The sequence below is a fragment of the Neovison vison genome, chromosome 12 (genome assembly GCF_020171115.1).
Source record: "Neovison vison isolate M4711 chromosome 12, ASM_NN_V1, whole genome shotgun sequence".
In the NCBI taxonomy this organism is placed as follows: domain Eukaryota; kingdom Metazoa; phylum Chordata; class Mammalia; order Carnivora; family Mustelidae; genus Neogale; species Neogale vison.
Window position 1 is genome coordinate 85,822,688 of NC_058102.1, and position 18,756 is coordinate 85,841,443.

An 18,756-nucleotide genomic window follows, 5' to 3' on the forward strand; every position below is an offset into this window, starting at 1 on the left:
GTGACAGTGACAAGTCATCTAAAACCATTTTTCGTGATTGAAGAAAAGACATGGAAGCTCTCTACACTGTTAGGAGGCTCAGGCTTAATAAGACATACTGTCTTTCTAAACAAAGTTCCAGCCGTATTCAGCTGAGTTTTGTTAGCAGTTTCAGAATCGAGTGTATCCGATGCTTATTTTGGGGTGTTAACATTCAAGAGAACCTTGAGAGAACAGTTGCAAATTCAGTGCCCTCCTGTATTGGCAGGAGCAAGGTAACAAAGTCTGGCCTTCTGGATGAGCCTTTCAGCACTCTCTGAGAGGACTCATCGCTTGCAGTAAGGCCTCTAAACTGTTCCCTTAAACCACAGGGACTTTTGAATCTCTTGGCCACAGAGCTATCCAGGGACTACCGTTTAGCTTAAGAACAGATGAAAAACTTGAGGTTAAGTTTTCACATTGTTAGGAAGCTGTATTACAATTAACAATAGTTAATTGTAAAAAAAAAAAAAAACCTCTGCCATTTAACATACTTTCCACTTTTGAGCTCTTCCCACCTTCTCTGTTTGGTGATACACATATTTCCCCAACATTTTTTTTTTTTTTTTTAAGATTTTATTTGGGGCACCTGGGTGGCTCAGTGGGTTAAGCCTCTGCCTTCGGCTCAGGTTATGATCCCAGGGTCCTGGGATCGAGTCCCACATTGGGCTCTCTCTGTTCAGCAGGGAGCCTGCTTCCTCCTCTCTCTCTGCCTGCATCTCTGCCTACTTGTGATCTCTCTCTGTCAAATAAATAAATAAAAATCTTAAAAAAAAAAAAAAAAAGATTTTACTTATTTATTTGAAAGAGAGTGCAAGTGAGAAAGCACAAGCAGGGGGAGCCACAGAGGCAGAGACAGAAGCAGGCTTCCCATAGAGCAGGTTGTCTACAGGGGCTCAATCCCAGACCCTGGGGTCATGATCTGAGTCAAAGGCAGCTGCCTACCCAACTGAGCCACCCAGGCACCCCCTCCCCAACTTTTTATTATGAAAACTTTCAAAGATACAAAAAAGGTAAAAGGATAGTACTGCGTGTGTGTGTGTGTGTGTGTGTGTGTGTGTGTGTTGTGTTTTGGTGGAAACTCCTGGAAGTTGCAGGCATCGTGACATGTCACCTCTAAATGCTTTAGCATAGGTGACCTAAACACGTGGTCATTCTACACAACTGCAGTACATCATGTGATGTACTTTTAACAAGAAAGGTGTTATTATATTTTGTATCCGTCTCAGCCTGTCTGTGGTGATGCTATCAGCTGGGAGCGCCTGGGGGGTGCACTCACCTGGGTCCAACATTACTTGTGATGAGCCTGTATTTGAGCTCATACTGTGACTGGATCAGCCCTGGTGGTTATGATCGCAAGACACACCTCAGCAACAGCCATCAGGGAACTTTGAAAAAACCCAAGGTTTATCACTTACATGCCCTAGAGGGTACACAACACGCCCCAGGCCACAACAAGGGGTGCTTCAACAGGGCATAGATTGGGATTAACAGTGGGCTGCCTAAGGTTTTGTGGGTTCACTCTTGGTGAACTGAAAACGTAAGAGCAAGAATTAAAGGGTGGGAAGGGAAAAGTAGGGCCCCTCAAGTTCTGTGGGTCCCTCGGGGCTTTCTAAAAGAGAGACTTCCTGTGTGGGGCAGCGTGGACATTGTATGTAGTTGGCAGTATTGTTTATTTGAGATGTCTTTGCAATGGAGTCTCAAAAGCTTAAGTTCAGGCACTTACATTACAATCAGAAAAGCTAACTGTCGGGCATTTATATTTTCAAATTTGTTCATTTTTATATCTTAAAGACTAGTGGAAAATTTAAGGAAACTTGGAATTTGTATCAGGCTTTTTTCTGAGACAGGGTCCCAGCAGCTTCAATGAATGAATAGATTCTTCTGTCTGATTCTCGGCTGCCATCGCAGGACCTCTCAGTACATGCGATCAGTAGATGGCGAGACACTACAAACGACAAACAAGGAATAACAGCGCCCACTGCTTTTCAGTGAGGGGGGCTTCTGGCATGAAAAAGTTAAACTTTTTTTTTAATGATGAGTTTGGATGGCTGTCCATGCAACTGCCTGTGAATTTCTTACAATCATCAGTGAGTCAGTTGGAAAACAGAGTTTATTTAAATGGATATTCGTCATTCCTGCAAGGGAAAAAAAGAAAGCCCACACGATGTACTTCCTAGCTCCTACTACCACAGAAATTCTGACTGTTACGGTGCAGAACTTTTTTCCTGCTAAACGCATCACATGATATTCTGCATTTTCATAATAAAGATTGTAAGCTGCAAAAAGCTTACTTGTTTGCTGAAGTCTTTTTAATAAATATTTTACAAGCTTTGCCAGAGACAGATTTGTCATCTGGTGGACACAGTGTCTGCATCTTAAGGTGATTCAGCAACAGAAAAAGAGGTGGTGTCAAAACTGAGGCCTGGCAGCTCCTTTCCGTGGTGCTTTTGTTTTGCTTTTAGGTATTCCCAATGCTGCTAGGGCTCTTGGAGCAAGACACCGCCAAGGTGTGGGAAATGCTTTCTTAGCAGAGTACTGCTGCCCTACAATGGTTGCATCTACACTCCAGTCTGGGGCTTTTGGATTAATATGCCAACCAAATTTGTTTCATTACATGTTTGTTTATTAACATCACACGTAATGGTGATCAGACCTATGTTCTCTGGCACTTCACTATAAAGGATTTTGCTCCTTGAGGGATGGCGGCACCTTGTCCTTTTTTGGATTCCTCACACTGTAGTCTCTGTATTAACTACTTTGTGCTAATGTCACTACATACTGAACTAAATTGAATCAGTATTCATATATATGTATGTTTATATGTGTATGTGTATGTGTTTATGTATGTATGTGATTAGTTTCACAATCAGAAGAGTACAACTTTTATTAACCCTATAGATACAGTCCTATTCAAAAGGGGAAATCAGGGGCACCTGGGTGGCTCAGTGGGTTAAAGCCTCTGCCTTCAGCCCAGGTCATGATCCCAGGGTTCTGGGATCAAGCCCTGCATGGGGCTCTCTGCTCAGCAGGGAGCCTGCTTCCTCCTCTCTCTCTCTCTCTCTCTGCCTGCCTCTCTGCCTACTTGTGATCTCTGTCTGTCAAATAAATAAATAAATAAATAAATTTTTAAAAGCCACCAAAAGGGGAAATCAGAATGAATAGCAAATTTAAAGAGAGTTGGAAAATTTCATGTCTACATAGATATTAAAATTTTAGATTTTATTTTCACCACTGATAAACCAATATGGTAAGAGAAATTACTTGGTATCAGGAGGTTGAAGACTAGGGCAGACTTGTTGCCTCTGTATGTTGAAGGTGGTTGGCTCTTTTAGAAGGACACAGGAAGCTTTATGTGCCTACAGACCATTTATATTTGCAATGGAGAAGATACAAATTACCCATTTAATATTCTTTTTCTGTAAAAAGCCTACCAGAAACCTTTAATTTCCTCTCTTCTGGATTACTCTTAAATGTTTACCTGATGCCAGCAAAATATATATATGATCTTTTAATTACTTTGTCTTCTGACGACTAAAACGCCAGAAACAAAACAAATGAGCAGAGGGAAAAAATAGAGCAAGAGAGAGGCAAACCAAGAAACAAACTGTTAACTGTTAGAGGACAAACTGATGGTTGGGGAGGGGAGCTCAGTGGGTGATGGGGATGAAGGAGAGTACTTGTGGTGAGCACAGGCTGATGTATGGAAGTGTCGAATCACTATATTGTACACCTGCAATTAATATTACACTGTATGGGGGCGCCTGGGTAGCTCAGTGGGTTAAAGCCTCTGCCTTTGGCTCAGGTCATGATCTCAGGGTCCTGGGATCGAGCCCCACATTGGGCTCTCTGCTCAACAGGGAGCCTGCTTCCCCCTCCCTGTCTGCCTGCCTCTCTGCCTATCTCTCTGCCTGCTTGTGAACTCTCTCTGTCAAATAAATAAATAAAATAAAATAAAATAAATTGAGTTTAAAAAAATATTGCACTATATGTTAGCTCACTGGAATTTAAATAAAAACTTAAAAAAAAAATAGACTACAGTGCTAGTGACTTGATGGTGGTAAAATGTTGGAATATGCAGATCCTTATTGTGAATAAATTTACCATGCCCTCTAAGGGATATTGCCTTGTAAAATGTATTAGAAGCAAAACTGTCCAATTTTACAGACCAAAATAAGAAAGATTTGAGCATGAATGTGGAAATATGGAACTTCCTTCCATAAGGACTTCTGCTTTAGCACAAATTTAGTGGGAATTGTTCTGTAGCTTGCTACTGCCACCTACTGGTTCTCCATTCTTGGCCTTCACCTCCTGGTTTACTGTAATCCATAGAAATAAAAGGAAATTAGGTCTGTTTATTGGAATCCTTAAAATATTCTTTGCTGAGGGTGAGACAGAATTTTTATGCGGTCCACACAGGGTTTACTTTGTCGTATGCTTTTAGTGAACAAAGTCTTAAGTCTTTCTCCACTGTTAACAGTGTGCTGCTTCTGTTTGAGTTTCTGACCAATATTTTTTCCCTTTGTCATCTTTTCCTAGTTTAATGGATCGAGAAGTGGCATTGCTTGCTGAAATGGACAAAGTGAAAGCCGAAGCAAGTAAGAATGATGTGTAGTTTAAGCTGTTACCAGTTAGTAGGCATCTGCCTTTCAACTCTCTTAACAAAAGCTTGATCTAATTGCCACTAGAAGAGTTTATGTATGTATTTAAACTATCTCGAGCACTTGTACTGCCCTGTCATGTCAATCCTTTCAGGTGAAAAAACTTTACAAGAAACTGTTTTTTAATATTTTTGAATGTCAGCATTTTAATGTAAACCGCAGTGTCTGGGGGACTGCTTCATAGTTTCTGCCACCACAGCCTCAGTTCGGAAAATAAAAGTATCCTCGCAGGTGCCTGGGCTTTGTTTTATTTTGTTTTTAGCTTCCAGTGATTATGGGAGTTTTTTCTACTTGGCAAAAAATGTTTGGCATCATCAGAGGTGACTTCACTAGGTTCCCTACACGTTAGTGTGGTTTCTGATCTCTGAAATTTGTTTTCTCAGTTTTCGAACAGTCTTCACTCAGCGTCTGTGGTCACTAGGTCGGGGAATTCAATGAAAGGAGGTTGTAGGATACCATGACTAGGGTTCCTTGAAAGCCTACTAAAAGATTCTGGAAGAGTAGAGTCTAACTTGGGTAATTTGTGTGGGGGGGCGGGTTGTAGCAAAGAACCAGGTGATCTGGGGTTTTTTGTCATTTCTGAAAGGTTAAGTAAAAGATACACAGCTGTATGGAAAGAAAGGAATGCCAATTGCAGCTTCTACAATGGCATTGATTCCAGGCTTTTCAGCAGCGGGTTTTATCTTCATGTGTTGAATGCTAGATTTGTAATTAGCAGGGTTGTTTCTTTTAACCTGCTCTCAAACTGGTAAGAATGGAAATAGGTTGAGATGATGACTCACAATTAAACCATTTGTGTTTATGATCATGGGCCAGGGGAAGCCTGGAGCTGAGTTCCATTTTGACCTGAAATGTTGAACAGGTACTCTCCACTGTTTTTCAGAGGTGAGATTTCATTTAAATTGAATGGTATATCCTGAAATGTCTAAATGTGACCATTTGGGTCCATTCATGTACCTAGGTGTTCTATTTTGAAGATGAAGTTTCAGATAAAATAAAACTAGTGAGAGGACATAGTCCTTACTTTTGAGAAGGTACTTTTTAAAAACAGAACTTTTATAGAAAATTCCAAACATATTTCAGATAGAGAGGCTAATTAACTGCCATTATCCAGTTTCAAGTAATTATCATCAATTCTCTCTCTCTTTTTTCTTAAGATTTTATTTATTTGAAGAGACACAGCAAGAAAGGGAACACAAGCAGGGGGAGCAACAGAGGAAGAGGGAGAATCAGGCTCCCTACTAAGAGGGGAGCCCGATGCGGGGCTTGATTCCAGGACCCCAGGATCATGACCCGAGCCAAAGGCAGCCACCCAACCCATTGAGCCACACAGGTGCCCCAATTATCATCAATTCTTGACCAACCTTATCAAATTAAGAGCTACAGAGTTTTACTTAATTTCATTGGTTGTACATCTGTATATCCTTTCTCTCATGCTGAAAACCCTGGTTCTCAGTGTCACTAAATGTAATTATTTACTGATACTATCAAGGAGGTACTTCATTTTCTTTTTTACACATAATAATTTTATTAATTTGCATGCTCACAGTACTTCACAGTTTAGAGATTTTCTCTCATTCATCTATGATCTTCACATTAACCTTATGAGGTAGTTAGGTTTTCCTATTTTTGTTTTCATTTAGTAAATGAAAAAACTAGTCCTTTGGAAAAACTGACTGGTCCTGAGTTATGTAGCTGGGTCCTCTGATATATGTGGAGATCTTGACCTGACACATTTCCTTCATGCTGAGATCTGTACTTTTGTCTTAGAATCCTAGAGTGCCAGGAGCTGAGAAGCAAGTGAATCTGGCAGACAGGTTTTATCTTGGAAGCCAGATCAAGTAGATCATTTGTAACTGTTGGGCCTTGGTGTCAAGAAACTCTAATAGGCACCTTCCTCACTTCCTGGGAAAGTGTGTTCTTACAGGTTCACCTGCCTTGGATAGGGGCACCCCGTGGGTGGCATATAGCGGCAGTTAGGCTCAGTAAAATTGCTCAAGACATTCTGCTTTCTGGAATACCTGGTGTAGCTCTTGGAAAATTCTGTTTACTTTCTAACACAAATCTGACTAATTTCTAAGTAGGTTGCAGGATTCTATGTTTAACAGTTAGGAACTGAGTTTGACAGCACTCTACAGTGTGGCCTAAATAAATGTGAGTTTAGGGCGCCTGGGTGGCTCAGTGGGTTAAGCCGCTGCCTTCGGCTCAGGTCATGATCTCAGGGTCCTGGGATCGAGTCCCGCATCGGGCTCTCTGCTCAGCAGGGAGCCTGCTTCCTTCTCTCTCTCTCTCTGCCTGCCTCTCTGCCTACTTGTGATCTCTCTCTCTGTCAAATAAATAAATAAATAAAATCTTTAAAAAATAAAAAATAAAAAAAAAAATAAATGTGAGTTTATTTTTCTCTCATGAAATGAAAGGTCCGGAGGTAAGGGATCAGGGCTGGCAGGACATTTTCAAAATGACACAAGGGACCCAGGCTTCTTTGTCTTTGTACCCAACCATCTTTCGAGATATACCTCCTAAGGCTCCAGCTGAGGAGAGGCCAAATGTTACCTGCTGGCTAAGACTCCTTCAAAGAGCTGTCCTATAAACCCCGCCCTGTGACTTGCGCTTAGAGCTCAGTGACCAAACCGTGTGATAGCATAACCAAGTCATGGGATAACATGACTATCTTACCTGTAGCAAAGCCAAGAAAGGTAGATTTTTACTTAAGCAGATAGGTACCCAAAACACCGGACTTCCTGTAGGAAGAAGAGGAGAGTGCAGTGGCTAACAGTGTTTGCTACAGTCTACCCCTCAGCAACCTGACATCCTTCTTTTTAAAAAATGGGAACACCCTCCCCTCATCCTCAATGGCAACACATCCAAAGACTCATCTAGTTTGTATATTCAGTTGAAAGTCCAGGACTGCTGGGTAATTTCATGCCTTTCAGCTGGTCTGGATATGGCATGTTGTGGTCTGGGGTCCCATAAGTTAGAAGTTAAATGCCCCCTCCTCCAATGTTATACAGATAGAGAAAGAAGAGGATAATTATAGTAGAACATTCCCACCTGGAAAAGCAGTGATCTAATCTTACCGGGCAGGAATAGTAGAGCGCCTGCCCTTCTAACAGGGAAAGCTCCTTGGTTCATATGGCAGCACATAGTTCTGCTTCCTTGGAGGATTTCTTTGGCTCACGTCCTCTGTAGCCCCTGGTTCTCTATTCTGAGAGATTTTCACCCATATTGTCTCTCATCTTCCATGGCCATATCTGAGTTCTGTATCCGGGAGCATGCCGAAGAATATACTTCTTAAAAGGCTGTAGACAATCCAAATATCCACCATCAGGGGACTTGGTGAATAATGATAGTGTAGGGGCGCCTGAGTGGCTCAGTGGGTTAAAGCCTCTGCCTTCGGCTCGGGTAGTGATCCCAGGGTCCCACATTGGGATCCCAGTGATCCCAGAGAGCCCACATTGGGCTCTCTGCTCAGCAGGGAGTCTGCTTCCTCCTCTCTTTGCCTACTTGTGATCTCTGTCTGTCAAATAAATAAATAAAATCTTTTAAAAAAAATAATAATAGGGTAGCCACAGAGGAGACTGCAGTGTGGCTGGTAACCAGGGATGGAGATCCAGTGTATTAATAGCTAATGAACTTCGCGATACGTTAAGTAAAAATAGCTAAGGTAGAGGAGAGGGTCATGTGTATGTGTACTCCTATTCATGAAAAGGGGAGAAAGGAAGAGAGATTTGCTGTGTGTGCACAGAATACCTTTGGAAAGATGCCAAGAGATTGTTAACACTGCTTTCTATTGGGGAGGGAACTACAAAGTCAGAAGTAGGAAGGACCTTTTTACTTTTCATCTTGCATCCATTTATTCTAGTGAAATTTTTTACCCTGGGTACATATTTCTCTTTTAATTCATACGTTTCTTGATAAAAAGAATATTTTTTCAACTGGGAAGAAGAGAAAGAGAAATGACAAATGATTTATGAGTCTTTATGATTCATAAAAAGTGTTTACCATTTAACTGCCTTCAGAGTCTCTCAAGAAGGTGGGAACTGGACCTTTGGTATTTTCATTTTCTGGATGGGTGGGCAGCTAAGCCTTTGGCTGTCCAAATACATACTGCAAGGCCCATATTTCCAATTCTTCTTTATCCTATTTAGCAGAACATAAGAGTCTTTCTCTCTTTTTCTCCACAGTGGAAATTTTGCTCAGCCGACAAAAGAAAGCCGAACTTCTAAAGAAGATGACTGATGTGGCTGTTCGAATGTCAGAGGAGCAATTGGTTGAGCTCAGAGCTGATATCAAGGTAAAACTTCCTTCTCTTTTCTGCCTTTCTTCTTACCCTCAGGGACTGAAGCAGCAGATCTCCATAATTCATGGCCGTATCTAATCTATTGAACTCAAGATCTTCCCTTCTCAAACCTGGCCCTCTTCCATGTTCCCTTTCTCTGCAAGCGGTTCTGTCATCTATCTAGATGTCCAAGCTGAAAACCTTAGGATATTTCTCCTTTCCCACATTAAATCTATCAACAGACACTGTCCATTTGACCTCCTACTAAATCTCAGCTCTGACCTTTTCTCCTCATCTCCACTACCACCTTCATGGTCAAGCCACTGTTATCTCTCATTTGGACTTCTGTCATGGCCTCTTAACTGATTCACCCCTCCACTTTGCCACTGTCCCCCACCTTCCCCAGCCCTCCTGCACCTTAGTAACCTGCTTCAAACCTTCCATTGCTTTTAGGATGGAGACTGTAATCCTTAACATGGCCATTGGGCTCTGCAGGGTCTGGCTCTGCCACCATCTCATTTCACACCATACCCCGCCTTGTTCTCTATACTCTGGCCATCTTAGCTTCTCCTTCCCACAAACATACTCTGTTTCCTCCTGCTAGAGGACTACTGCATGTGCTTTTCGACCTGTACAAGACACACACCCTACCCACTCCCAGCACACAGATAACTCATGACCCACTCGTGCTTCCTGACTTCCCTGTCATATCCCCTCTTTTGTGTCATCCTAGCGTAGTTACCATTCAGTCTTCATTTGACTGATCTGTCTCCCCAGCCAAATGGCAAACTTTACAATGGAAGGAGCTGGCGCGTCTCTAGTGCCTAGCATAATGCGTTGGCACATAGTAGGTATTCAGTAAAAATTTAAATGGTTGGTTAATCCTTATTTTATAAGAGCAAAGTGAGCAGTTTGAGATGTTGCTTTTATTGTAATCTGTTTAGAACAATGACCTAGGTTCAGCAATCATACATTTTAAATTCTTATACAAAGAACAGTGTTTCTGACACTAAGGGTAGAAACCTGCAAGAGGTTGAGGTGTTCGTGGGGAGTCATAGACACTGGCATTCTAAATGATTGCTCATAACCTCTGAGCTGTGGAAACAAGGGGAATTGGCTGTCCCTCCTCCTGAGCCCTTCACCTCTGCTCGGAACCCATGAGATTTCCCGCCATCTTTACAAGGAGGACTTGCTGCAGAGGCTGTTTCACTTCTTTGTAAAGTAATAACAGGTGGAAGATCCTCTAAGTCCTACCAGGTGTCCTTGTCACCACCCTGACCCAGTCTTTCACTCCTTCCCCCTTAGACTCTGTTGGGGTAAAATAACAAAACGATGCCCAGATGAAATTACCGTTTCTGATTACCTAGAACTATATTACTAAAAATTATAAAAAGTCATCTTCACATTGATGCCAGTCAGTCTCATTCAACTATCTGGGAGAAGCCGGAAACCCCTTTGGAATTAGATGAGAGTTCTGGCTCTCACAGGCTTCATCTGTTCTCCTTCCCACGTGGTTAAAAAGCTGCTAGAAATATTTCTGCAGGCTGACTAAGGATCTGTTTCACTCCACGTTTTCAGTGTACCGAAGTGGGTGCTGTGCAATTTAAATGTCTTATTTCCAGATCATTTTATTTCCGTCATTCCTGTTATGTCTCTGGCTCAACAAACCCTAGAATTTGTTTCAGAAATTACTCTCCGACTGATATTACATGTCTGAAGGCTTTATGTCAGAGGTTCATGGTTTTTTCTAAGCCACAGTGTCCCCTGAAGCCCGAGGACTTCAAGGCTCAGAGGGAATTTTGATGTCTTCTTTCCCATCTATTGCTTCTAGATCCATCGCAAGGATTCTGATGCATTTGGTTGTAGCCCTTGACTATCCAAAATTGAATTAGACCACCTGCTAGAGGGCTGCTCTGAGGAGTTCAGTTCTTGTAAATTATATCTAGGCCCTTAACTTGTCTTTTTGGCTTCCTTTTCATCTGGGGGAGGAGGGAAGATCCCAGGCTACTTTGGAGATTATTTACTGAAGGGTAACCCTGGAAGCACTTTACTCCTGACATGTTTCTAGTCGCACAGTCTCTGGTTAGTTTTGATCCAAGGGCTTGGTTACTTCTCAGCTTCGACTGCTTTAAAGGATTAAATTACTTGCAGCACAAACCCTTCTCATTTGCAGGGTTGTCTTTTTACATGAGTGATTTTCCGTCTCAGGAAGTTGTCCCCATTTTGAGGACTATAAAAAATTCTACTTCATAAAGGGCTGAAGTGGGTTTCCTAAGGAAGTTCCTATTACAGAACACCAAGCCATCTATTTACACGGGATCCCTGTTGTAATTAGGAGTATATCTGCTGTCTCCACTTCTGTATAAAATGGAACAGTGTGGAGAGTAGCCAGCAGTGGAAAGATGGCCCTCTCCACTATGAACTTTTTCTTCTAGCTCTACAATTTATTTCTCTTGATTATATCTAATGGGCTTTGGCCATCACAGAGCATTTCATAAAGAATAGATTTCTCTTTGGACCTTAAGAAAGTGACTGGATTTCATCAGTCACCCAGGATAGGTAACATGATGGCCATTTTGCAAAAATTTGAAGCAGTAAAAAGAAGGCAGCGGGAAATAATTCTGTTTCATCTCTATATGGCAAGCTGCGGTTTCCGCTTGTCTCACCTGGAGGCTTTCCTTTGTCCTTTCTCCAGCACTTTGTCAGTGAGCGCAAATACGATGAGGATCTGGGACGAGTAGCCCGGTTCACCTGTGATGTAGAGACCCTAAAGAAGGACATTGAGTCATTTGGACAAGGTAAGAGGGTGCGGGATTCTGGGCGCTGGCAATGGTAATGGGGAGACCCTACTCATAGAGACTGAAGTTGTGGCTTCTCCACTGATTCGTCTTTAGTGCCTCTTGTGTTTTTGTTTGCTTGTTTTTGGGAAGTAATTCTGAAATCACCAGATGCAGTCTTTGACTCAGAAGATGGGTGTTTTCCAGCTCCCTAAATTTGCAGTGTTTTCGGGCTCTGGAGTCAGACCAAATTTGAATCATTGCCTTTATGTTAACCTCTAAGGCATCATTTCACTCCTCTCCCAAATGGAGATAATAGGTGCTTAAATAATGGCTGTAAGGGGATGGGGTGCCCTCCCCTAACTTGAGAGCCTATAGGGACACATCAGTCAAACACTGAGCTCAGCTGCTTTGTTCTTTCTGCGTCAGTATAAAGTGAAAGGTTGAACCTAGAGCCGTGATTGTGAACTAAGCATCAATCCGGGCTAAAAACCAAGACAAAAAAATGTAAGAGGTAGATTTAAGCCATTGAATTCTGACAGAATTTGAAGTGAAAATGTTCATATATCTCAGATACATTGGTATGGGTTATTTTTGTAGAAAGAACCTTGGGATGATACATTTTTGTTATAAAGACTAGTTCTGTTCGTGTTTAACTAATCTTGATTATATCTTGCATCATACAAAATTTTTTTAAAAAAGGATTTAGCTTTCTATTTACCTTTTTTCTTTCTTTGTGAAGTCAGTACTTGAGAATGTTCCTGCATAGGAAACTGAACATATGGCCCATACTATTGTTCCTAGGCTTAGTCAGCTGCTGGAGCCGTAGCCAGGAGTTTTGTAGGAAACGCTGAGAAGTCATTAGTTGGTGGGGGAACGATTACTCCGCTTTTACACTGTTCTCTTGTCTCTGCGAGTTCCTTTACAAAGCAGTGGGTATTCACTAACTGGAATTTAAATAAAAACTTGAAAAAAAAAAAAAACCAAAGCAATGGGGATTTGGAAGGAATGGAAGAAGAGAGCAGAAGGGACATTTTGCTTCCTGTTACCGATTTTATAAGCTTATCTTTACAACTGCTCAGGTAGACAGTTCTTTATCTTAAGTTGCTTATTGTGAAATAGGGAAAACCTTACCCATTATGCTCTTCCGTCATATGACAACATACTTCTCATGTTTTCGTTCAGTGTCCCACCCAAAGAACAGCTATTCAACCAGATCCCGGTGTAGCTCAGTGACATCTGTGTCCTTGAGTGGCCCGTGTGATGCCTCTGCTGCTTCCTCTTCCACCTGTGCCTCTGCTTCCAGCCTTACAAGCGCTAACAAGAAAAACTCGGCACCAGGAGAGACTCCCGCAGCCCCAGTCAGCTCCGGCGGCCGGCCCTACCAGCCTCATAGAGAGGTAACCCGGCAGCCCCGCGGAGCCAGTGACGGAGAAAAGTTACTGGATTGCCGCCGTTCGAATGCTGATAGCTCAGTCCATTACCTTCCTCTCTTGATGCCCATTCCACACCTATTTTGAATCCCTCCAGCCCCAGTTAGTTCCAGAGAAAGCATTTGGTACGTCTGTTCCAAACCACCAGCTAGCTTAGATCTCCTGTTGCCAAGACAGCTGACTTTCTGAAGTTGGCGGCCGTCCTAGCTTTTGTAGGTAGGATTGCCTGGTAATTAGTAACTGGGACCCATGCCCCGATCTCGAGGTGGAGGCACGGCGTAGTGGCAGGCTCAGCGGAGGGCGCCTGTAGCAGCTTTCTAGAAGCCCCCGTGTGGAGTAGCTTGGGGAGATGGCATGAACCTGGTGGCATGGGGGCCCAGCACCAGGAAACTGAAGCGTGATCCGTAGTGTCTTTTCCTGGTTTGAAGAATGTACACCAGAGCCATCCAAGACAGTGCTGTGCAGAACTGGGATTATGTTGGAAGAGGAGGACGAAAATAAAACCCCGTGCCGCAAGCCTTCTGGGTTGTAATGTGAAAGATGGCCTGAATGTCACAGTGGCGGGATTTAATCTATGGCTGATGATACATAGCAAAGCAGATTACAGTGATGTTTATTTTATTTTTTCAGATGTTTGTTATCTTTACAAATGGCTTGTGATCCACAGAGTTCAGTCATGTGATAAGATGCTTGCCCAATTAAGGGTTGGAACAGCCCAGAGAATGTTCTTTCCTTCTTCTTAGCTTTCTTCTTGTGCCTAGCTAAAGAAAAGTGAACTCCTCTCCAGTAGAGAGCCTAGGGGTGGAAGGTGGGACAGAAGTAGCGAAGGACTTCTTAATTCTGGGGTAGGCACTAGGTCGGATCGGCTGACACAATTCTGGGAGTCTTGAGAGATAACGGAGTCCCGAGCATGGGATACCACAATTTAGGCTTTCAGAATATTCCTGTAAGCTGAACTGGAACAGGGTGCCGTAATGCCACAGTGCTTTGAACATTGTATTCTTTTATCCTCAGGTATTGCTGGGGAACAGACGAGGAGGACAAGGCTACAGGCCACAAGGCCAAAAGTCCAATGATGCCATGAACCAAGGGCGACATGACAGTGTGGGTCGTTACAGAAATAGTTCCTGGTATTCATCTGGTTCCAGGTACCAGAGCGCTACATCCCAGGCATCAGGAAACGTTAGCGAACGGAGCCAGGCCCCCTCTGCAGGGACCAATGGAACTGGAGCCAGCATGGAGCCCAGCCCACCCAAGCCCTCATTCAAGAAGGGGCTCCCCCAGCGCAAACCTAGGACCTCTCAGCTTGGGGCTGTGAACTCTTGAGGGCAGTTCTGCTTGGCCTCTCTCCTCTATTCCACACAATTCAACTTGGTAACTGGACTTATTAGGAAACTTATAGTTCGATGTAATAACAAAAAAGAAGTTTATGCATATCACTTTTTATGCCATTCTAAATATTTTTGGTTTCTTCTCTCCTCATTTCCCCTTTACTGTTTTTGGAGGGGAAGCTGTTTTTTCCCCCTTGACCTTTCCCAGTGATATGGATTGATTCTGATTGGTCATTTCCACCGGGACTCACAGGCCACTGATGCCCAGGTTTCCCCAGGGTCAGCAGTGCCCTTCCTGGTGCACCAGACCTTTCAGTCGCCCAGGAGGCCTTCCTCAGCACCACCCTCCCATTCAGGCTCTCAGGAGGAGGAGGAGGTGGGTCAGAGCTAGTCCGGCTGCTTCTCCAGGCTCAGCAGAAGCTGCACATTGCTATCAGGTGCCCTCTACACGACAGTATAACCAGGAAAGGCAGGGAGGGGATTGTGTCCAGCACTGAATTAGCCAGAGAAGGGGATATTGAATTATTGAATTGGCGAAAAGGAAGGAACACTAGAAAACATGAGAACCTGCCTGTGCTCCCAGAGCGTGCCTGAGATAGACCCCCAGATCAGGGTTTCAGTCTCCCACTTGGCATCATAGCTTAACCTGTGGTCGCTTCAGAATGCCCAGAGGCTTGTTTTCCTTTCTTTTTAGACTGCAGAGCAGTCTAGGGAAGCCTACAGGAGAGTAGCGTTTAATTAAAGGGAAAAAAAAGTATTTCTTTGTTTCAATGTTTGAAGACTTTTGTTGTTATTGTTCTCCCTTTTTTCCCCCGAATCCTCTTCTGATCCTCAACCACATTTATAGCAATATAATTAGTGTTGATCTAAGGTGTTACCCATCAAAAAATTGCCGCGGTCTTTATAGTTGAATAAATAAAAACAACTGCGTGAATGTTCCCACCTTTGTTTCAAGGCAACAAATGCCTTCATTTCATTATCCGGTTTTCTTTGGGCCTCATGGGGTGGGAGTCAGTCAGGCAGCTTGTTTGGGGCTTAAATGAGGGTAGCTGATTCCTAAGTCATCTGTCGGCCAAGCGGCACCCGGTGAAAACAGGAAGGCCAGCATGAGCAAATGCAGCTGTTCCTCTTGGGAGCAGATTCGTAGTACAGGGAGCGGTGAGTTTCCAAAGGGAGCTCACCAGTTGAGAAAAACCACAGCTGCCAGCAGCTCTCCCGGGCAAGCCCTCCCCTCCGCTGCCTGTCCCTTGACAGGCATGGTGAATGTGACAGTGTAATTGAGCACCTGCGTGTAGCAGGTGGCTCAGGGGCCAGGCCCCTCCACCCTACACCACCCCCAGCATCTGTGATAGAATGACAGCAGAGCTTTCTCCTCTGGAGTCTGCAGTCCGGACCATGAGCGGCAGTGGTGCAGAACTTAGCCGCCTTGGGGCTTCCCTTGGCTCTTCAGCTGCAGCTTTGCTGCCGGGGTTCAGGTTGGATGAACAGATTGAGAGAGGGAGAAAGAGAGAGGGAGCGAGTGTGTGTGTGTGTGTGTGTGTCTTTCAGTAAAGAAAACAGTAGTCAAGGAATATTGGGAAGCCATTTTCTAAAGGGCTGATCACCTCATTTCGGGGCATTTGTCCAACACCACCATCAGCCTGCTGGGGGTCAGAGAAAAGCCCTCCTTTTCTGATTAACTGCTCCCCCATACTTGATAGAAAATCAAGAGACTGAAGTGACCTTGAAGGATTTTGAGGCCTATCCCTGTATCCAGGCGAGACTGTATTTAACCTCCTAGGCAAATGGGAGGCCACATGTTTGTCAAAACCACTTTGAAGAGAGGTGCTGAGTGTGTGACTCTCAATCTCAGGGTTGTGGGGCCTGCATGGCTAAGTTGGTTGGGCCTCCTCTGACTCGGTTTCAGTGCAGGTCAGGTCATGATCTCATGGGTTGTGGGATCAGGTCTGCTTTGGGCTCCTCAGCGGGTAGTCTGCTTGGGCATTCTCTCCCTCGGCGCCTCCCCCAACTCTCTCTCTCTCTCTCTCTCCCTCAAATAAGTAAGTAAATCTTTAAAAAAAAAAAAAAAGTATACAACTTAGATCTCTTTCCATGTCAGTATGCCTAGGTATACCTTGTTCTTTCTATGGCTGCATAATATCACACTATATAAACTTAACATAATTAACCAGTTCCTAATGCTAATGATGGTTTTCAGTTTTTTGTTGTAAGTATTGCTGAAATGAACATCTTGTAATACATATATAATTTTTACTTGTGAGCGTATATCTTCAGGGCAGATTCCTAGGATGGAATTGCTGGGCCATATAGTGATTTTAAAAGCCCTCTTAGGTGTGCCTGAGTGGCTCAGTCAGTTAAGCATCTGCCTTCTGCTCGGGTCATGATCTCTGGGTCCTGGGATCGAGCCCCACATCGGACTCCCTGCTCCACAGGAAGCCTCCTTCTCCCTCTCTCACTCCCCCTGCTTGTGTTCCCTCTCAGCTGTGTCTCTCTCTGTCAAATAAATTTTTAAAAATCTTTAAAAAAGAAAAAGCCCTCTTAAAGATACATGGATTCACACTCTCATCAACAACCTTTGGGGGTGCTTTGTACAGTTGCTAAGCTAGAAGCTAAGAGAGGTGAAGGTAAGTGAACTACAGACCTTCAAGGAGCTGATACCCTAGTTGGGGGACTGACACAATGAATAAAATGCTAGGAGGTGGTAGCTTTACATGAAAGAACCCCACCCCCAATCTGGTGTGAGGACAGCGGAGGACATACCACGCTGAGGGCTGGGACCTGCGCTTACAGTAGGACTACACCAAGGAATGCTCAGGCCTTTGTTCAGTGGCTTATAGATACGGTGACTTTCTATTTCAGAATCCCCAACCAGGGTACACTCATGAGCGTTCAAAGCATGTATGAGGAAAAGCAAAACAAGCTCTTTTGGGTTGGGCGTGACCTGGAAAAGCCAGCCAGCAGTCATCCTCTCCAGTCCGGGAATGAACCTGTACTTTTGGAGATCAGCGAAGTAATGTTATGTTGCCCCCTGGAAATTCTGCCACCTCACCTAACAAAATGAGGATCTGGTTTGCCTGATGCATACGGTTCAACCCACCTTCTTGTCCCACCTGGTGGGGATTAGATCCACAAAGTAGCACACTTTATGGAAGAAACAGTTGTTCAGATCACATAATCGGAGGTCACCCACCAAGAAGCTGTTTTGTCACTGTTTCACCAGTTCAGAGTATCAGAGCAAATCCTCGTAGCCAGAACCATTCTGTCGGTCAGACTCGACTTTTGGTAGCCACGGGAGCACATTCCTTCAAACACAGGCACCTACTGTGTGCTGGCCACCATGTTGAGTTCTGAGGCAAAGATAAATCGTTCCAGCTCTTTCCTCAGCCACTTTGCAGGTAGAGGGAAACAGAGCTCTTAGCTCTTTAAACTCTTGGAAGCCGTGTCTGGTGGCTATGCGGCGGAGTGGGAAGACCTGGGACTTTGGAGACACCTACTTGGATTTTAATTCTGGTTTCCCAGCCTGCTAGCTCTGTGACCGACTAGCCTTGGGCAAGTCCCATCTGTGAGCCTCTTCCTGAACTGTAAGTGGACCCAATGGTAACTATTTCCCAGACGGGGTGGGGGGTGGATAGCTAACCAGGAGCTGCAATCCAGTACCCTGGTGTCTGAGCTAACCAGTGACAAACTGAACATTTACTCACCAGAACTTCTTTGCTTCTCTCTCTCTTGCCCTGTTCAAAAGTGTCTGAAAGACTTCCCCTATCTCCAGCCAGACTGACCTGTTAAAAAAGGTTAAAAAAAGAATGACTTCATTATCCTGTCCTTTCTGTAGTTTTTCTCCTGCATGCCTATCCCCCCCAGCACAGTGTGCTCTGGACCTCTCTTGTCTGTCTGACACACTGTCTGAGAAGCCCACTGTCACCCCCCATTTCTGAGCTCTTGGTGGCGGAGGGGGGGTTGCGGGCAGGGGGCAGGCCAGAGGCTGATGGGGCTGGCCTGGGTGAACAGTTGCACAGCAGCGTGCCCAGGGGAAAGCGGGGGAACGTTCCTTCAGTCCAGGTGCCGAGGCTGCTTTGTTACCTGCCCTGCTCCTCACCCAGGGGGAGACGCTATATGACGATGTTCCTGGGTAAGGAAACCCACCCACCATCACTACCACCAGCACAACTGTTCCCCAGCCCGCCCGCCCCTTCACTGCCGTCAAAACAGCAGGAACAAATACCACCCACTCTGATTCCTCAAGGAAAAAGTCAGGTC

General features: G+C 44.2%; 1 protein-coding gene across 1 annotated transcript in view; it reads left to right on the forward strand.

The window, feature by feature from the left end:
• Window positions 1–15,438, forward strand: part of SPATS2 (spermatogenesis associated serine rich 2) — a 146,836-nt gene extending 131,398 nt beyond the window's left edge. The window contains exons 9-13 of the mRNA XM_044229163.1: window positions 4,558–4,616; window positions 8,864–8,973; window positions 11,654–11,756; window positions 12,921–13,135; window positions 14,183–15,438. Of these exons, the coding sequence (XP_044085098.1) occupies window positions 4,558–4,616; window positions 8,864–8,973; window positions 11,654–11,756; window positions 12,921–13,135; window positions 14,183–14,494 (799 nt within the window). The 3' untranslated portion in view covers window positions 14,495–15,438. The remainder of the gene's footprint in view (window positions 1–4,557; window positions 4,617–8,863; window positions 8,974–11,653; window positions 11,757–12,920; window positions 13,136–14,182) is intronic.
• Window positions 15,439–18,756: the final 3,318 nt, after the last annotated feature.